The sequence below is a fragment of the Typopeltis vanoorti genome, chromosome 17 (assembly GCF_054136105.1).
Source record: "Typopeltis vanoorti isolate ZY-2024b chromosome 17, IOZ_Tvanoo_1.0, whole genome shotgun sequence".
NCBI lineage: Eukaryota > Metazoa > Arthropoda > Arachnida > Uropygi > Thelyphonidae > Typopeltis > Typopeltis vanoorti.
In genome coordinates, this window is record NC_143565.1 from 113957311 (window position 1) to 113977339 (window position 20029).

Genomic DNA, 20029 nt, shown 5'->3' on the forward strand with positions numbered 1-20029 from the left:
CCATTCGGAGATCCAACTTCTTCTCCTTGCAGAAAGCTGTAAGATTCTTGTCCCGGGAGTCCCCCACGATTCCTTTCTTGTACTCGACGGAATAGGTCTTTCTTTTTGCACTCATTTTGTCTGGGGGGTCAAAATATTATTCTCTTTAAATCTACCATTAAATCAAGTGTTAATTGAAGACTTACGAGACAGGAGTGGCAACAAAAATGATGACAGTTAAGAATGATGGTCCACACAAAAGCAACGAAAAACTGCAGGCACCAAAATTCAGAAAACATTTCTTTATTTCACACGAGTACATTAAGTAACACGACATATTGAATTATGAAGATTCACATTAGACACAACCACATCCGTTCGTTATCAAGTGCGCATGTTATTCATGAGTTGTGTCTGTACTCCGACTGGTCATTCGGCAATAAGTCTTGAGTTCATCTGTTTACATAAGCATTTAAATCGCGTCAAAAGTTTTCATATTATTACAGCAATAATTCAATTTAGAATTCTGCAGATAGTATTTTGATATCAGGTTTAGCTTGGGTATTTACAAATACTTAATTATAATTTATATTATCATTTATTTTAAGTAATATTGTCAATAATATCATTTATTTATATTTAATTATATATTAATATTATTATTTTATAATTCAATATGTCCGTCGTGTGTTGCAACGGACGTATTAAATGCGTCCGTTTCTCTGATGATCTTAACTGGAGCTTTTATTTTTGGAGTAAGGCTTATATTACGAGCATCCTGAAAAATCATGCTAGGGTTTATTTTCCGGTTAGGTCTTTTCGGGGAAATATGATATATATAAAACTGAACCTAAATAACTGTCTTTAATCTTCTCATGCCTGATAAGTAATATTGTTAAATACCACATATACACATACACAATTGTCAATTATTTATTTTTAGTGCCTTAACATAATTACTCTCCTCTTATTCATGTCAGATTCTGATAAAAGTTCTGACAAAGCTCTCCTTAAATGTGCACATCATTGTTATGATGTTTAATAATTTCAGGATTACGCTATTCCACTTACTTGTAATACAGATATAGTACTAAAGCTGAAGAGAGCTAAGAAACTTAGCTGGAAAAAAAAATATAAGGGCGTTTCATCCTCATCAGGATGAAATCATGAGAAACTCGAGTGGAGAGGATGGTTTAATTGTGAGTGAGCAGGTGATATATGAGGAAATAAATCTGATGTCAATAAGGTGATACGACATATCACTACGTGTTCACTACGTAATTAAATATAAATAAATATCATTTATTTATATTTAATTATATATTAATATTATTATTTTATAATTCAATATGTCCGTCGTGTGTTGCAACGGACGTATTAAATGCGTCCGTTTCTCTGATGATCTTAACTGGAGCTTTTATTTTTGGAGTAAGGCTTATATTACGAGCATCCTGAAAAATCATGCTAGGGTTTATTTTCCGGTTAGGTCTTTTCGGGGAAATATGATATATATAAAACTGAACCTAAATAACTGTCTTTAATCTTCTCATGCCTGATAAGTAATATTGTTAAATACCACATATACACATACACAATTGTCAATTATTTATTTTTAGTGCCTTAACATAATTACTCTCCTCTTATTCATGTCAGATTCTGATAAAAGTTCTGACAAAGCTCTCCTTAAATGTGCACATCATTGTTATGATGTTTAATAATTTCAGGATTACGCTATTCCACTTACTTGTAATACAGATATAGTACTAAAGCTGAAGAGAGCTAAGAAACTTAGCTGGAAAAAAAAAAAAGTGAAAGATTGATAACGTCTATTAGGGATACATTGGGAATAGCAAAGCACTGAACCATCAGGATGTCACGCCATAAAATAAATATTAAATGTGCACTCAATGTATTTTTCGAATGCTCACCAAATTTTGACCTCACTTTTTGAGATTTGTTTTATGTTTCCAATAAGAGAGAGAGAGAGAGAGAGAAGAGCCAATCTTTAGTTTGTTTTTTAAATCTGGTCTTGTGATATAACAAAATATATTGTACAAGTAACATCAAAGTTAAAAAAAAAAAAAGTGCAATAAAACAATCTGTGGTCATGTGCACAATCTCAAGAGGTTGCATATAGACTACAACTAGATATTTGTCATAAATAGAAAAACTATCATTAGTAAGTACTCGCAAAACATGCACAAGGCTCCATAATAGTGGGTAAGCTAATTTTACTGTTTCTTGAAAAGAAGCCACTATGTCTTTGCAGAGATGTAAAAAAATGATAAATGTCAGCAGATAAAGCTGCAACTAACAAATTTCAAGGAAAATCTGAAGAACTTGTCCAAGGTTATTCACTTGCTTAATTATTCAATTTTGATGAAAATGGTCTCTTCTAGAAAATGACGTCCAAAAGAACATACATTATGAAAGATGGATGAACAGAAGTTGTCAGGACTCAAGACACCAAATGTTTGTCTAATACCGATGATGGGATGAAATGCCTAAAGAGACTTCAAAATGAAAACACTCCTTATCCAAAAGCATTGAAAAATGTAACTGTCAAAACTACCACTGATTTTGAAGATAGTAATCAAAAGACAAGGAGGCCTATGAAAATTTTCAAGGTTGGTTTGTGAATTACTATATGCCAGCAATAGAGCAGTTTTTGGAATAAGAACCTGGTGAAGAAGACCCTCCAGTTTGTGGATAACTCACCTGCTCATAGCTTCAAGCTTGAGTATTCCTCGAGATTTCTAAAAGTAAATCCCCCCCCTCGAAAACCACCTCATTGATTCAACCAATGGATCAGCAATCATCACTTTTGAGCAATTTTTTTCTCTTGCAAATGACCCAAGAATGCAATTTGACACGAAAAGAATTCTGAAGAAGTTATAACATGCAAACATTGTGCCCGATTTTGAATGATGATTCTAACCCAGTGAACAACAACAAAAAAGGAAATTGAACTGGCACTGCTGGAAGAAAATCTCAGGCCTTGAGTTGACATAAGATGTGGAGGAGGTTGTTCAGTGTCTTTCTAAACATCTCTTTGAAGAAATCTTCAACTTCAATGTAAAAGTTGTGTCAAAATTTCTATATACCAAAACTACAAAAGAATATACAATGCAAAATCTTAATTCAGTTGTTGAAAAGGCATGCAAACCAAAGTCCAGAGTATTTTAATAATAAGGAAATATATCTTTTTCCTACTTGTAGATAGGAAATATATAACATGTATTAATTCAACCTTGGTATCTTCCTTGATCTGGCCTCCACTAATGAGATCTCAATAAATGCCAAAGGAAATTGAACTGGTACTGCTGGGTGAAAATCTCAGAGGCCTTTTGATGTTTATTGAGATCATTTGCATTATGGGATACTAGGGAAATTGACATGAAGTTATTAGATTCTCTATACAGATATTAATGCGACTAGTTCTACAGACTAGTCGCAAAGATACTTTACGTGAAAACTTTGTTTGCTTACACTTGGGTAAAGGATTAAACAAGAATATAATTTCTTGCAAGTAAAATTTACTTTGTAATAAAGTGAAAAACATTCTGGTATTACTCCTATCCATCTATGTATAAATGACGATATGACTATAATACTCTAATTGTATTTTCTTTCTTCAAATACCTCTGAGTTTACTTTCGCTACATTTTAAACTTAAATAAATGAATTAATGAATTCAGATCATCCTCATCAAATTCATATTACTAGCGAGGTTGCCTGAATGAGCATATACAATCTCCAACTAACAGGCTGTGAGTCTGAATTCCATCATGAAAATGGATGTTTTATGAATGTAGATGTAGAATTGTCCATTGGGAGACCATCACCACCATCCTTACTGGATTTCTGATATGGCTTGAAAAAAGTTCCATGTTTGGTCTCTGGAGAGGTGTTCCTGGATTACGTAACTTTCCACAGCACACAAGTAACACTAGATGTATAACAGGTTCACAATGTTCTGTGAATGGAATTCACATTTTAAACAAAAGATGATAAATTTTATCTTATTACTAACTTCCTATCAACAACTTTCTTCTGAATTAGTCTATTATTTATTTGCCATGACTCCAATTTTGTCAGATAGAAATCTTTGCCAACTAGAAATCTTTGTCACTATCTTTTATCAATCTATTGTAAAGCTTTATTTGTTGAATCCTCTGCATGCATGATCATCTATTTTTAGTGGCCTCTTACAATCATTCATACATTCTATAAATTAAAGATGCCAAAAAATTATTTTCTTGGTTTAATCGTTTATCCAAGTGTATGCAAACAATGCTTGCACGTGAAGTATCTTCACAACCGGGCTACTTGTATATAGAGGCTAATGGCTTCACATCAATTGGCTTAGTATCTCATAATGCAAAAGCATGATGGGAAAGGCCACTACCCAGACTGGTTTCAACATTTATTGAAGTCTCATCAGTGGGAGTATAATAAATTTAGTTTAATCCTTTATCCAAGTGTGAGCAAACAAAGTTTGCGCCTGAAAGTATCTTCAGGACTGGGTTAAGGTGGTACAACACCAGGGCAACTCGTTGCAAAGGTGGAGAAAGCTACCAACATCCCTATCTAAGTATCTCCTATAATGCAAAACACATCTCCTTGCGGATATGTCTAATGTTATGCATTAAGGGAAGGGCCACTACTCAGACTAGTTTCGACCTTTATTGAGGTCTCTTCAGTGGGAGCCAGGCCCAAGTGGAGATATCAGGCAGAAGCATTAGCAGGTCATCTCTACCTTTAGGAATTGCCAATTGGTGTGCCACCCTTTTTTAATAATTTACTCTGGATTTAGAGAAAGATGTTGAAAGTTTTATTTTTCACTTGGTTAGAGTATAATAAATTTAGTTTAATCCTTTATCCAAGTGTGAGCAAACAAGTTTGCGCCTGAAAGTATCTTCAGGACTGGGTCAAGGTGGTACAACACCAGGGCAACTCGTTGCAAAGGTGGAGCAAGATACCAACACTCCTATCTCAGTATCTCCTATAATGCAAAACACATCTCCTTGCGGATATGTCTATGTTATGCATTAAGGGAAGGGCCACTACCCAGACTAGTTTCGACCTTTATTGAGGTCTCTTCAGTGAGAGCCAGGCCCAAGTGGAGATATCAGGCAGACGCATTAGCAGGTCATCTCTACCTATAGGAATTGCCAATTGGGGTGCCACCCTTTTTTAATAATTTACTCTGGATATCATCAGTGGGAGATAGATCCAGAAGAGATACCAAGGTTGAAATAATGCAGAAGTCATATATTAGCCATATACAAGTAGTCAAAGGTGTCCCACCTTATTATTAAAATATTAATTTGAGATACATGTTATTACATGTATACATGTTAAACATGAGATACAATATTAATATTGATTTGAGATACATGTTGAAAGTTTTTTCACTTGGTTATACTATAAATTAAAGATACCAAGAAACTATATTGTTGTTTTAATCCTTTATTCAAGTGTAAGCTGTTAAGGTTCACAATGTTTTTCTTGGCAGAGCATGAAAAATCAAGTACAGTCTACTATAGAGAATTTTGTTTCGTATAGCATTCCATCTATAAGGCTGGCTTTGGTTGGAGCGTTAGCTTTCAGTAGTTTGTTTTAATGAGCAAGTGAATTTGTTATACTGATATTTGTTAAAGTGAGTATCAATTATATTGTTTTTATAATTTTTGGTGTTTGGGAATGCATGGGAAGGATATATACAGTTGACCAATATGAATTATACTGCACAATAGGAATTGGAAGATAGAGACGGATGGGAAACAAATGTAGAAGAGATTAGGAAGCAAATAGCTTACCTTAAACTCAAGAATCTTCATTCATTTACATAAACACCGTAACAAATTTATTTTGGTAATCAAAATGAAGTATAGTAAAAAAAAAAATAAGTGGTAAACATTCACCCTATAGAATATTGAACATAATTACCTTACATCCAAAAATTTTCCTTTGTGCTTCCAGATATTCATTCAGTTCTTTCTTTTTTTCTGTAATTTCCTCCATTGCTGAATCATACTGGTTATCAACACCTAATGAAGTGAGAAAATTTTTTGATAATTTTAACTATTTCACTGGATATTTTCAAGTAAATACAAAAATTAATGTAATGAACAAATGAGTAAAAATAAATAAATAAATACAAGTAAAAAAATAGAATTACCTTTACTTGGAATGATTTTACCATCCTTCTTTGCTTTTTCATGGTCAAATGCATTCTGTTGGTGAAAAAATAAAAGTAATCTGCATAAGTTGTACTCCCTAACTAAATGACTTTACTGCATTATTAAAATAATACATGAAAACTAAAAATACATATCTTTGTTTTAATGCATTAATGTGAAAATATTACCTAAGTTTCATTCTTACATGAGAAACATATCAAGTTGCTTTATTTTATTTCTTTTTTTTCATGTTATGGAAAATCTTATCAATGTAACATGAAAAGATCAAGATGTGACAAATTGCACACACTGTTTAGGGAAGCCTGATAGATGAAAATTAATTAGAAACCCTCAATGTTCTAGCTAATGGGGATCTAGTGAAGGTGTGATAGAATCAGCAAGTTGGCAGTGGATTTAAGTAAGCTAAAAAACACCGGAATCAAAGCCAGATTGATATAAATGGTAAATGACCCTAAACTGCAAAGGAAACTGAGAATAGAAACATACACGATGGTTAACTGGTATAGACAAGGAGACATTCTGATGGAGAGGAAATTAGATGTTTTGAGTTTGAGCGAAGCAAATGAAAAAAAAAAAAAAAAAAAGAAAAGAGAGCTTCAAGAATAGACTGTTTTGTTTTGGAAAGAAGCAGATGTCCAATTAAAAAATTGAATTTTTTTTTTTAATCTCAGTAAAGAAGAATGACAAACAAAGCATGATGGAATGATGGAATTAGACATGATAATGAGACTTGTATTGAATGTAATGGAAAATAGATGCCACATATCTAGGTATGCACTTCACAACAACAACACAACTGGGTCTAGATATGGAGGAAAAGACATTATTTGAGGAGCAGTTGGAGAGCATTATTCAAACTAAAAGTGTAATAATCTCAGATCTTAATGCACCAGCTAGAAAAAACAGAACATGAGTAGATCATGAATTTTGGCATGTTTGGTTTTGGTCAAAGAAATGAAAAAGGACAACAGTCATTAGATTTTGGCATCCAATTATCTCAAAATTGGACACAGCTGGTATGAGAAAAGACAAAGCCACAGAATCATAAGATATAGTGAGCAAAACTTGATTATAGCTTATTTAATTCTTAATAAAGAATGGAGCATGGACATCAAAGTTTTGCCATTTGTTCCTTAGATGAGAACATTGGCTTCATATAGCAACCACCTATTAATGTGCGTGAAAAATAAATGCAGAAAAAAGATGAAATCAGAGATGTGGAAAGAGACTGAGATAAAGCAATTTCAGTCTCGGATCAGGACAAAGGCTTACAAGTTAATAACAGGTAATGCAGATGAAGAATAGGAAAAATTTCACAATGTAATGGTAGGAACAGCAGAAGAGGCATGTCTGTGTGTGGAAGAATCACTGGAAGCAGTAAAGGAAAAGAAACATTCTGGTAGAGTTAAAGACATAGTTAAGTAGTTTTTCAGAAGCTCATAAAGAACTAGATCAAATGATGATAAGATTGTTTATAATCAGAGTAAGAGCTATGCAAATAAATAAATATAATAATAATTACAGAGGAAAAGATAAAAAAAGACAGAACACATAAGTTGGAGGAAGGTATTAATGGAAACAAAAATATCTTATATGGATTAATGAAGAATAGAAGATGCAGCATTGAGATCAGTTTTTTAAATAAATGTAGATAAAATCTTGTGACTAATGGAAGAGATTGGGATGATGTGGCAAGATTAGAGATCTGTTAAACATAGATGAAAGCCACAGTGATAGTGAAATAACCTGGAATGAATACAGACATGAGAAGATAATAAAGAAATAGATCTTGCAAAGGTTGAAGTAGCCTTAAAAACCATCCAAATGGCCATGGATGAAATATATAAAAAAAATTAATCTATGCCTTGAATCCATGTTATTTCAATTTCAATGGGCACTTCACACCCATGTAATTATTGATGTATAAAACATGTGAAAATAGAAAAGGAGGTTAAGGAAGATGAAGAATAGAAAAATCTGCTGGGATAGATGATATGCCTGTTGAAATGACCAGAACTTCTGGTAATTCAAGAATGACAAGGCTGTGTCATGTTCGGAGTGATCTGGAGAGAAGTGTCTGATCTTTGAACAAGGGGGATTGCTGTTTCAATACATAATGGCAGCTCAAAGAAGGAGTGTAGAACTATACAGGAATAACATCTAGTTAGTGTGAAACGATTCATGAAAAGATAATGGAAACAACAATAAAGGATAAATAGAGGAGGATCTAAGAAGAGCAGTTTAGTTTTAGAAAAAGAGAGATCAATTGATTTGATTTTTTCTATATGGAAAATGGAGAGATCTTGGAAATTTAGAAGACTGGCATAGGAAAAGAAGAAATAGTTGCAATTTTGAATATGTATGTTGCAAGTAAGAGCTGTGTGAAGACTAAATTTGGTGAGTTGGTGTGTTTATATGTAATAATGGACTGTGACAAAGAGGTATCTTATCTCGAATGTAGTTGATTGTGGTGTTGAATAATCCTAGATATGATTAATGATGAGGAATGGAGTTTGAAGATGATGTGGGTGATTTGGGCACATTCAGTTGAGCTACAGAATTATGGATTACTTTCTTGCAATTAATAAATAGCAAGAAAAGTGAGAGCATGGTCTTAAACTGTAGAAAAAATGTACAAGTTAATAGAGTTAAACTCATTGAGCAAGTCATGAAGGGTAGTGAAAACCTCAAATATTTGGGAAGTGTACTTTTTAGTGTGGAAGTTTAAATTAGAAAATATCAAGGATGATATTCACTGAGCTAATGATTTTTTAGCAGTGCAAGTAATTTACTTTAGGACAGTTAGGTCCCACTGAAGTGTAAGCTTTTGATTAACAGAAGTTACTTTTTTCCCATTTTGTCTGCAGCAGAAATATGGATAACATGAAATATGAAAATGAAAGAAAAATGAAAGTTTTGAGGTCAATACTGGCAAAAACAAGTAAAAACAGAACAAGAAATGTGAGCATCAGGAATGTTTTGGGAATAGAAAATAGTGATGAAATATTTGTGAACTCATGCTTGGAGTGTTTAGACATACAAGAACGAATTTCGAATGAATACCAACAATAGATGAAATGAAAATTTAGCAGAAAAGACCAAGAAGAAGACAATGGGAAAGGTGGAGAGACCAGATAAGAGAAAATTTAGAAAAAAGAAACACGAGTTTCAACAGTGTTCATGAAGAATGAATATGAAAGGATAGAATGAAATGGAAAGCTTTGTTTGTTGGAAGTTTTTCACTTGGTTAGACTATAAATTATATATTTAGTTTAATCCTTTATCCAAGTGTAAGCAAACAAAGTTTGCACCTGAAGTATCTTCAGGATAGGGGCAACTCGTGGCAAAGGTGGACTAAGTTCTCATCACTTTCCTTAGTATCTCATAATGCAAAGCACATCTCTTTACTCCTCTCCCATTCTAAGAGAAACCCTGGAGTATTCAAAGTTTAAAACGGTCCTAATTTCCCAATTCTCTAAACTAGGAAGTTTGGGGCCTAATTTATGGAAACTCCAGAGGTGCACTCAGAAGGACAGGGAGAGTGTATCTGATTTTCAGAACAGATTACTAATGGTGGCCAGTACCCTGAGTGTCCACAATGAAGAGAAACCTCATTTGGACTGGGCCATTTTCCAGAAATTCAGGCAAGGAGTAAGAAAGGAATTTAAGGAAACTGCCTTCGATAAAAGGGTGACTAACTTGGATGAATGCTACAAATGCAGTCAGAGAAAGGGAGCAGATACTTAGAGACATACATCCCACGTCTGCTGCCAGTCTTGTAAACTTGGTTGAGCAAGAATGCTGCCCAATAATGAACCAAGATAAGAAAGAAAAATCCAAGACAAGAAAAGGAAATGAGGACAATAATAGTGAGACAGTAAATAAGTTAACTGAAATCCCCCCCTGAGACTTGTGAGATCAGGGCTACAGTAAAACAGGAAGTGGAACTGCTCCAAAAGCCTGTCATGGAGCGATTGAACGACGTAATTAAAAGATTAGAGTCATTATCAGTGAAGGCCCCAGAACCAAATATCTCAGAGGTGGTCGAAACTAAATGTTTAATTAGAGAAGAGGTCGAGAGACTACAAAGGCCCCTTCTTGACCGACTGGACGCGGTAATGGAAAAATTTTCAGCTATTACCCCCAAGAAAAGTTTGTAATACCATCAGAGCACAGGATCGATGATCAAGGAAATGGAAGAGAGCCTCCCAGATGTTATAGGTGCGATAGAATTGGGCATACGGCTCGCAACTGTTTCAAAGGCAGGGGACGCTTTAATAGAGGTCATGAAAACGAACCTAGACCTCATACTTATGCTAATAGAACTTGGAAGAAGGGACAAGGAATAAGTGGGCAGTCTTATGAAATGATGGTGAAGACCAGTGTGCTTGGAGAGCATTGCAATGCCCTACTTGACACTGGAGCACAAACCTCCATCATATCTATAGTTGATAGGTGGAAAAGGGGAGATATGATTGAGACATTCAAATTGCTAAAAGGATTCTATAAGATTAATTCAGAGGATATTTTTGAGATCAGGACTGGTGGTGGGAGAACTAGGGGACACCTATGGAAGATGGCAAGAGTGTAGTTAGCAGGGGTGCTAGGGCTGGGTTCTTTACTATTAGAGTGGTAAATGAGTGGAATAAGCTGCCAGAGTCTGTTGTGGGTGCTATGACAGTGAGCGAGTTCAAGGCAGGGTATGATAGATACTGTGAGAATGATAACTAAAATTTAAGGAATTGACAGCGTATACTAGAAATATAGATTAAATAAACTTTAATATATACTTTCCGATATTTGGGCGAACGTCACGTTGCCATCTTCTTGGGAACTTACTACAAAGACACGTGCACACAAGTACTAATAACAGCAAATGAGACTGAATCTAGGAAGCTAGCGTTTTCCTAAAGTCCTGATGGTGCCCCCGTGGCGGGCTATATTGGTAGTTCTTGGCCTTTGGGCCGAAGTTCTTCTGATAAAAGTTTCCCAAATTTGGGGCAGTCTCATGCATCCAAATTTGTTGAGGTTTGGCATGTTCCTAAGGGCCGAGGCTGATTCCATGAATAGTCTTTCATACTTGAACTTGCTGCGGTGTATTACTGTGGCTTTCTTCCATCTTATTCTGTGGCGAGTATCCAGAGCGTGGTCTGCAAGCCCAGAGTGGCTGTACTGGTGAAATCGGATGTAATCCTTGTGTTCTGAGATTCTGATATTTGCTGTCCTGCCTGTTTGGCCAAAGTAGGACAGTTTACAGCTGCAAGGGACCTGGTATACACCAGGTAGGTCTAGGGGAAGTGGTTGGTCTTTGGTGGAGCGGATAAGGGATGCAAGTTTTCTATGTGGTCTGTAACAAGTGGTCAAGTCATGTTTTTTTAAGATTTTATTGATTTTTTCCAAGGTGCCTCGGATGTAGGGAATGGTGATGGATTTAGAGCAATCTTTTTTTGTGAAGGGGAGGGGGTGGTGGGTTGTGGATAACTCGGTTAAGTATTTTTTGGATTTTTTGGAGGGGGTAGCCGTTGGCTGAGAAAGTGGCACAGATGTGATTTAGTTCAGTGGTTAGGGCTTGATCATTAGAACAGATTATTTTTGCCCTGTTGAATAATGTCTTAATAACTCCATATTGTTGTGAGGGGGGGTGATGGGATTGTTGGTGAATGTATCTGCCTGTATGGGTGGGTTTTCTATAAACTGAGAAAACCAAGGTTCCATCAGGTTGGCAGGTGACTAGTGTGTCTTGGAATGGGAGGTTATTGTTTTCTTCTTTTTCCAGGGTGAATTTGATTTTAGGGTGTTGGTTGTTTAAGTGTGTTAGGAAGGAGAGGAGTGAATCCGGGCCATGTGGCCAAATAGCGAAAACATCATCAACGTAGCAAAGCCATATGGTAGGTTTTTGTGGGGGCTGAGTTTAAGGCTTTCTCTTCAAACATCTCCATGACAAAGTTGGCCAAGGGTGGGGAAAGTGGTGAACCCATGGCTGTCCCCTCTATCTGTTTGTAGAATTTTTCCTGCCAAACGAAATAGCCTGAGTTCATTGTAAACTGAAATACGGCTGAGATATCGGGAGGAAATTTAGCTTGGATTAGCTCTAAGGTTTCTTTGAGGGGGACGTTCGTGAATAGGGAGGAGACATCAAAACTGATGTTTTGATGTCTCCTCCATCTCACGCATCTAAATCAGTAAATCTTGAAGTGTATCTGCCAGAGTTCAGAATGTGTGTCTAGCATGAGTTTCTGGCCTTGTTGGGATCTTCTCTCCCACACATAAAGCTGATTCTGGGCAATGATTTCTTAATGAGATACAAGTTTAAGTGTGATTATGCAAGGAAAGAAGTATATCTCCTTGGAAGAAGGCAAAACATAAACAGGGAAATTGAATCAAAGTTGCATAAGAGCAGAAGAAACTCACCTAGAATCTGATCTTTTAAGGGGAGCCTTAAAACCCAGGTTAGTAAATCTAAAGGTAAGCTAGCATATGACTACTCAAGCATGAAGGAGCACACTTTGTGTGCTCCTTCATGGGGAAAAATCGAACTTCACGGGGAAATTCAATTGGCACTGGGAGCCTAGAAATAGACACGTTTAGGCCTAATGTCCCAAGAGTAAGTCATGGAAGAGTTAGGAAAGGAAAAGGAGGAAAATGAGAGAGCCTAGTCCCCATCCTGATAAAGAACTTAGCAGGACTAGATGCCTCCAATTCACAAGGCAATTTTTTGACAAACAGAACACGTTTAAAGGGTTGAAAGGGGATGGAACAAAATTCGTAGTGAGTGAGAAAGAGGAATCCGAGGAGACTGAACAAAATAAGACACTAAGTGAGATGCAAACTATCACAGGGGCACACGTTAATTCAAGAGTAAACGAAACCCACAACATGAAGATATGAGATGCCATTAAAAGAGAGACCCCCCCCCCCTTTAGAACAGTAAGGAGGAACACTTGAGAAAAAAAAAATATTTTTTTTTTATTTGGAAGGGGAGGCCTATGTTGGATTGTGACAGAGTGGAATTTTATGAACTCCTATCTTATCACAATCTAACATGGGTTTCCAAACAAAAAAGGGAAATAAATACAGTAAATTGCCTCTAAGTATAAAATAAGTATTATGTATATATATATCAAGCATGTTCTGTTATGAAAGGGTAAATAAGTATGTATTTTGTGCCGTTCACAAATGTGGCTAATTTAATATTGAAAGTGTAAAACATTAGCAGAGCATTATAAAATAACATGTATAAAAGAATTATAGAATGTAAGCACAAATTCAACAGTTGGGGGGTCAAGTTCAAAGGTAACGGAGCAGCTCGCCCCAAGCAGACAACGTGACGTCAGCGTACATGCGATAGCAGGGTGGAGAATGGATGCCATGACGTAGTAGCGCATGTGAGTTGGCTGGACATCGAAAAGGGCGAGAATCGCCGAGAAGGAAAGAGGGAAATATAAGGGTCATGCGACCCTGTAACAAGGCTTTTTGTTCCTGGATCTCCTGGGTGTTCGTCTCTCGTGGTGGTGTATGGTGCCAGTGCCCCGTACCGGAGGATCCGATTAAGGCAGTTGCGGGTCTCGGCGGCCATAATTCTCTGCGAAAAAAGCAAGTCCGGCTGTCCACGGAAGGCCAGTTTCCTGTGAACCTATGATGCAATAAAGAACCATAAAGGGAAGATAAGTAGACTTTGTTTGTGTTTCACTGAATATGAATGAAAGATTTGTGCCACGTTAATATGTTATAAAAGGGAACATTAATGATATAGGATAAGGTTGTATTGCTATCACTTTAGAAGGATATTGAATTTATTTTTATTGTCTGTCGATGTGTTAAAGTTCGCTTTTATATTGAATGAAATTAAGGATATGTTTAGAGTGAAGAATTGACAAATTATAAAGAGATTGTGAAAGATATGAATGTTATCTTGAGTAGTCTGACAGAGCTACAGAGTTTTGGAATAACTGTGATAATAATACATAAATAATGCATTAGAGTGTGTTAATATAGTTTTTACTTTAGATAGCTGCTACATAATATGTTATAAGTATAATAGTAGTGTTTGAATGTTTTATGCTTTGTATGGATCTCCCTTAAGATGGGATTTGAATTAATGTTATTAAGTGTATCTACCTTTGAGGATTAATAAACCTTGCTTTTGATTCTAACAAAGACTTTCTGTGTTTTCTGGAATCCAATGCACCTCTTATAAAATATTAATGCGAACCTATGCAGGATATTAGAAAAGGGTATATTTAGACCACTCTGATACTCTGGTACTGCCTCGATCTCGAGGAAATTCCATTGTCCCTCAGAGGTACCACGTGTTACCCAATTGAGTGTATAACGTAGATATAGCATAAAAGGATATAATAATAATAATAAAAGGTTAAAATAGTTGTGATAAGGAAGAAAGCGACACAACAGAAGGCATTCACTTCCAAAAAAGGCCAGTTTCATTGACATTGAATATTTGTTGATCACAATAGTCTCCTTCTTACACAATTTTCTTCAAAATCTCTGGATATCTCCTTATCTGCATTTGTAGCTTCTCCTGTGATTAGAACATTATGTAGGGTATTTCTCTTTTTGAAACGCTCAAATCACCCAGCACAAAAGTGGAATTCTTCTTCTTTTCCATCATTGATAGCCCTTTCTTTCCAGGTTACAAAGAGACAATGCTTTTGATTTAATAAGGCCAGTGTTTAACGGGATCCGTTTTTGGTTACAATTTTCGATCCATGTAAAAAGAAATCTCTCTAATTCAATCATTATAATACTTTGATTTCGAGTGCATGCATGATGAACTTGAAGCAGCCTTACCTTTCTCTTTGTATTCAGCAGTTGATTCACCCATTTTTGTCCTCTCTGCTCTGGACTCGCCTTCTTCATTTTTCTTTATTATTTCAAGTTTTTCTTCCAATGAGATTACTTTTCGAATCATTTTCACACTTCTATTTTTTGCTTACTAATTCTTTTACTCATGATTAAAGGTTAGGGAAATAATTTAAACTAAAAAAGTAAGGAAAACAATCGCATGTGATATGATCAGGAAAATGCTATGTAAAGCAGACGACATAAATTTTAGTGGTAAATTTAGAACATAGTGTACATTGAAATAGTGTAGTATGCCATTAAAAAATAACTTTGTAAAATGTTTCAAATCGTTAACTAAATTATTTCATCCTAGTGAGTGATTTTTTAAATAGTTAGCCATAAAAAATGTATAGATCGAAAATTTTTAAAATCTGTAACATTTATTTTTAAGATGTATACAGGCGTACTAATCTAATTTGGGTATCGAAAAAAAATGATGCACTAATCAAGGGATTGCTGTACATTAGAAGCAATGCTTCAAACTAAGCACAGAAACTGTTAATGTATACATCCAAATCAATAAGTATTATTCATCTCATCATATGGAGAAGTGATACCACACAGTGCAACCATGATATTACTAGAACACCTTCCCAAACAGTATATCTGCAAGACATTTCCTTAATTTTGTGATTCATTCATTTGGATCAACACCTTCCTGGAAATTGAAATTTCCAGGAAGGTGTCACAAAATAAAAGATATCTTTCATATTCAGGAAAAAATAAACACAGGGAAAAAAAAAAAAAAAGAATATATATATATATATATATATATATATATATATTATTTTTTTTTTTTAAAAAGAATTGAATGAATAGAACCGAGATTTAAGTAAAAAGGTTTTAATATAAAAACACGACTAGTTTTATTATTATTATTATTGTTCCGGGAAACTCCAAGGAGTCGACAGACTCATCGAGGGAGGCCCTAACATCATGTCAAGAACAACTATTCAACATTCACACAGTATCTATCATACCTTGCCTTGAACTCATTCACGGTCGTAGCACCCACAACAGACTCTGGAAGCTTATTCCACTCATTTACCACTCTCCAAGTAAAGAACCTAGCTCTAACACCCTTGTCAACCACGTTCTTGCCCAGCTTCCATGCATGGCCCCTAGTCCTCCCACCACCAGTCATATTTTCAAAAATATCTTCTGGATCAATCTTATAAAAACCCTTCAGTAATTTGAATGTCTCAATCATATCACCCCTCCTTCGCCTATCGTCCAATTTCTGCAACCCACAAATCTTCAACCTATTCTCATAAGGTTCATTCCACAGACCTGCTATCATCTTGGTCACTCGTCTCTGGACCCTCTCCACTTCCTCCCCATCACAAAGAAACCCTGGTGCCCATAGCTGGGCACAGAAGTCTAGATGGGGTCTTATCAAGGCTCGATACAGAGGAACAACAACTTGTTCGTCTCTGCATGTTAAAGTATTTTTCAGAAGCCAAGTGATTTGGTGAGCTGTTTTAGTTACTTTTGCAATGTGCCCCCTAAACTTCAACTCCCTATCCACCAACACTCCCAAATCCCTGGCCTCATCAATCTCCTGGAGTATGATTCCACCAATGCGATATACTGCTGCTATTCTTTTCACCCCAAAAGTGCATAACCTTACACTTTGCCACATTAAATTGACATCCATTTTTCCTAGCCCAGTCCTCCAAACTATCCAAATCATCCTGTAAAATTTTGACATCTTGTGCACTCACAATTGCTCTACCCAACTTTGCATCATCAGCAAACAAGTGAACACTTCCTCTCAGATCCTTTCCAATATCATTGATGAACAAATTGAAAAGCAGTGGTCCAAGAACAGAGCCCTGTGGCACTCCACTAGTCACAAGACGTCTTTTAGACTCCACTCCTGAATAAACCACTCTTTGATATCTCTCCTTCAACCACCCTCTTATCCATCTCACCAAACCTATATCTATACCCATCTGCTCCAGTTTACTGATTAGGGTTCCATGTGGTATCCTATCAAAGGCTTTGGCAAGGTCCAGTAGTATCACTGTAAACCTATTACCCCTATCCAGTTCAGCCGTCACTGTGTTATAAAACGTGAGCAAGTTACTGAGGCATGATCTACCCTTCACAAAACCATGTTGTCCCCCATACAATATCCCATTTTCATCTATCCAATCCTGTATTCTTTTCTTGACTAATTTCTCTAAGACCTTGACAATGATTCTGATATGCTAATCGGTCGGTAATTTACAACAGCAGTCTTGGAACCACCTTTATGCAGTGGAACTATTTTCCCCTCTTTCTACCCGCTTGGGACTAACCCAGACCCGAGACTCAAATTAAACAAAATGGTCAAGGGTACTGACAATTCTTTAGCTGCTTCTCGTACAACACGAGCTGGTATACCATCCAATCCCACAGATGTATTGACACTGAGGTTATGCAATAGACTACTCACCTCCACTTCATTAACCACAATTCCCGTATAATCTACTGGTTTATTCGTTTCTGCAATGTCACCACCTGGATGATATACTTTTGCAAAGTGCTCACTCAGTAACTCAACTATCTCAACTGATTCAGTTACCTCCCTACCATCGGCATTCTTTAAAATCAATCTGCCATGTACATTTTTCCTTTTACTTGCTACATATCTAAAAAACTGTTTAGGATTCTCTTTAGCCTGCATGGCCAATGTTCTTTCGTAATCCTTTTTTGCTTTTCTTCGTCACCCTTCTGGCCTGCGCTTTATACCGTTCATGTGCCTGCCGGTCACCCTTCTCCTTAAATTCCCTCCATAGTTGTTTCTTTTTTTGCAACTCAAGCTTAATGGTGTTATTCATCCATTTAACCCCTACTTGATTTATTATTCGGACTCTAGGTATACAGTCAGCCATTGCTTCATGCAAGCACTTCTTAACTACCTCCCATGCACTATCAACTTCTAGTCCTTGCAGTTGTACATGCCATGGCACTGAACCAATCAAACTCCTAAGCTTGTCATACTTTCCAGCCCGATAATTCCACATGTACCCTGTCTTAATTGAAAATTCTACACCTTTAGCCACCTCCCAAGTTAAGACCCTATGATCACTCTCACCGATTGGTGGCAATGTGGTCATATTTGTTACAGCCAAATCCTCAGATGTAATTACTAGGTCAAGCACTCTCTGACCCCTAGTATTTTCCATTACATGCTGTCGCAGATAGTTATCCCTTAATAACCGCATAAAATCCAGTTCCTTCCTCCCGTGTGTCCTCTCCTCACTCCAATCAATGCGACCATAGTTGAAATCTCCCATAATAATCACCCTCCTTCCACCCATTTCTTCTATTTGCTTATGCATACTGTCACCACCATCTTTTCCATCACCTGGTCTATAGCACCACCCAATTGTATATTTTGTTCTGCTAGCCACAATCTCACACCAAATGGCCTCAAATGTGCTCTTTTCTCTATCCTGCAATTCAACTTCTATTCTCCTTGGCTGGAGCTCATCAGCTATCATCAACAATACTCCTCCCCCCATTTTATTCTCTCTGTCATTCCTGAACACACTATACCCATCACATTCAATCCCACTAGTTATATCATCTACAGTCAGCCATGTTTCACTAATACCTATAACCTGTGGTCTGGAAGTGCCAACCATGGCCAAAAACTCTTCCTTCTTGTTCCTAATACTCCTAGTATTAGTGTACATGAATTTAAGACCCCCATTAGCCCCAACCCTACCTTGATGCCTTATATTAACTATCCCACTCAGATTTGTTGTCCTTATTTGCTCTGGCATATTATATTCATTCTTACATTCAACTGCCTCCATAAGGACTGTATCCATACTCCCCCCCCCCTCCCCCCCCTAACAAATCTAGTTTCCCTGAATTTGAACATCCACTACATTCAGCAACACTTTCTCAAGTCTTCTTACACCGTAACCATTCAAATGCAAGCCATCCATCTTATATAGATCCTTTCGCCCATCAAACTCACTCCACACATCCACAAATTCCACACCACTCGTCATACATAACCCACGCATAAAGTCATTCGCAATTATAGCCCTCCTTTTAAACATTTCACTGTCATACCGTGGCAAAAGACTAATCATTCTCTCTCACTCTTTTCTTTTGCTACCTCAAACAATTCATTCAGGTCTTCTATCATTTCCATTTTATCTCCTTTCAAATCATTCGTACCTGCCACAACAATCATTTCTTTCACCCTTTCCTTTTGCTCTCTAATAGACGCAGTTACATCCTTTATGGTCGCACCAGGTTGGTACGATTTTGTCAAATCCTCTACTAACACACCTCGTACTAACGAGTCTCCATACAGCACTCTATCCTTCATTTTGTTCATGTTCAAATTCATACGTCTATTTTTCCTGTCATACCTTTTATTATTGGTTGGTTCATTCAGTCTACTTTTGTTCATGCACTCTAGCTGCTGTTTTGCTCATTCTATCGCACTATTCAACAACGTGATCTCACTCAATGCATCTATCTCATCTTTTTTGTTCTCTGAGAAACCATTTATACTATCATTCACACTTTCTACATTCACACTCTCACAATTTTCATGTACAACCTTGCCGTTTCTTGTCATATCCCTATTTCCTTCATTCTGAAGGTTGACAAAAATATCACACTCACGATCCGAAATACACTTCAATTCCTCATTCTCCCTACATTTTCTACACACATTCAATCCTTTATTATCATCTGACCGCACTCCACAAAGCGTACATTTCACAGCTAGTACACTGACTCATTTTTTTTATGCTACCGTTCTTTGATAACGATGGCGAACCTTCATTACTGGTCGCCATTTTCCTTCGCACAGGTGCCATACTTATTTGCAACGTGTTTTGTCAAATTATACGTTATAACACACCAAAAATAGACGCACTAAAATACGCAAGGCAAACAAAACAAAACTACACAATATTAAGTAATTTGTATCGATAACTGAAAATGATACTTATCTTATCTGGAGC

General features: G+C 36.4%; 1 protein-coding gene across 2 annotated transcripts in view; it reads right to left on the minus strand.

The window, feature by feature from the left end:
- The window catches only part of Msh6 (DNA mismatch repair protein Msh6), a 429489-nt gene that overhangs the window by 127171 nt on the left and 282289 nt on the right, over positions 1 to 20029 (minus strand). For both annotated transcript variants that reach the window (XM_090406801.1, XM_090406800.1), the window contains exons 22-23: positions 6164 to 6218; positions 5932 to 6032 (exon numbers count right to left, since the gene is read on the minus strand). In XM_090406801.1, the coding sequence (XP_090262927.1) occupies positions 5932 to 6032; positions 6164 to 6218 (156 nt within the window). The remainder of the gene's footprint in view (positions 1 to 5931; positions 6033 to 6163; positions 6219 to 20029) is intronic.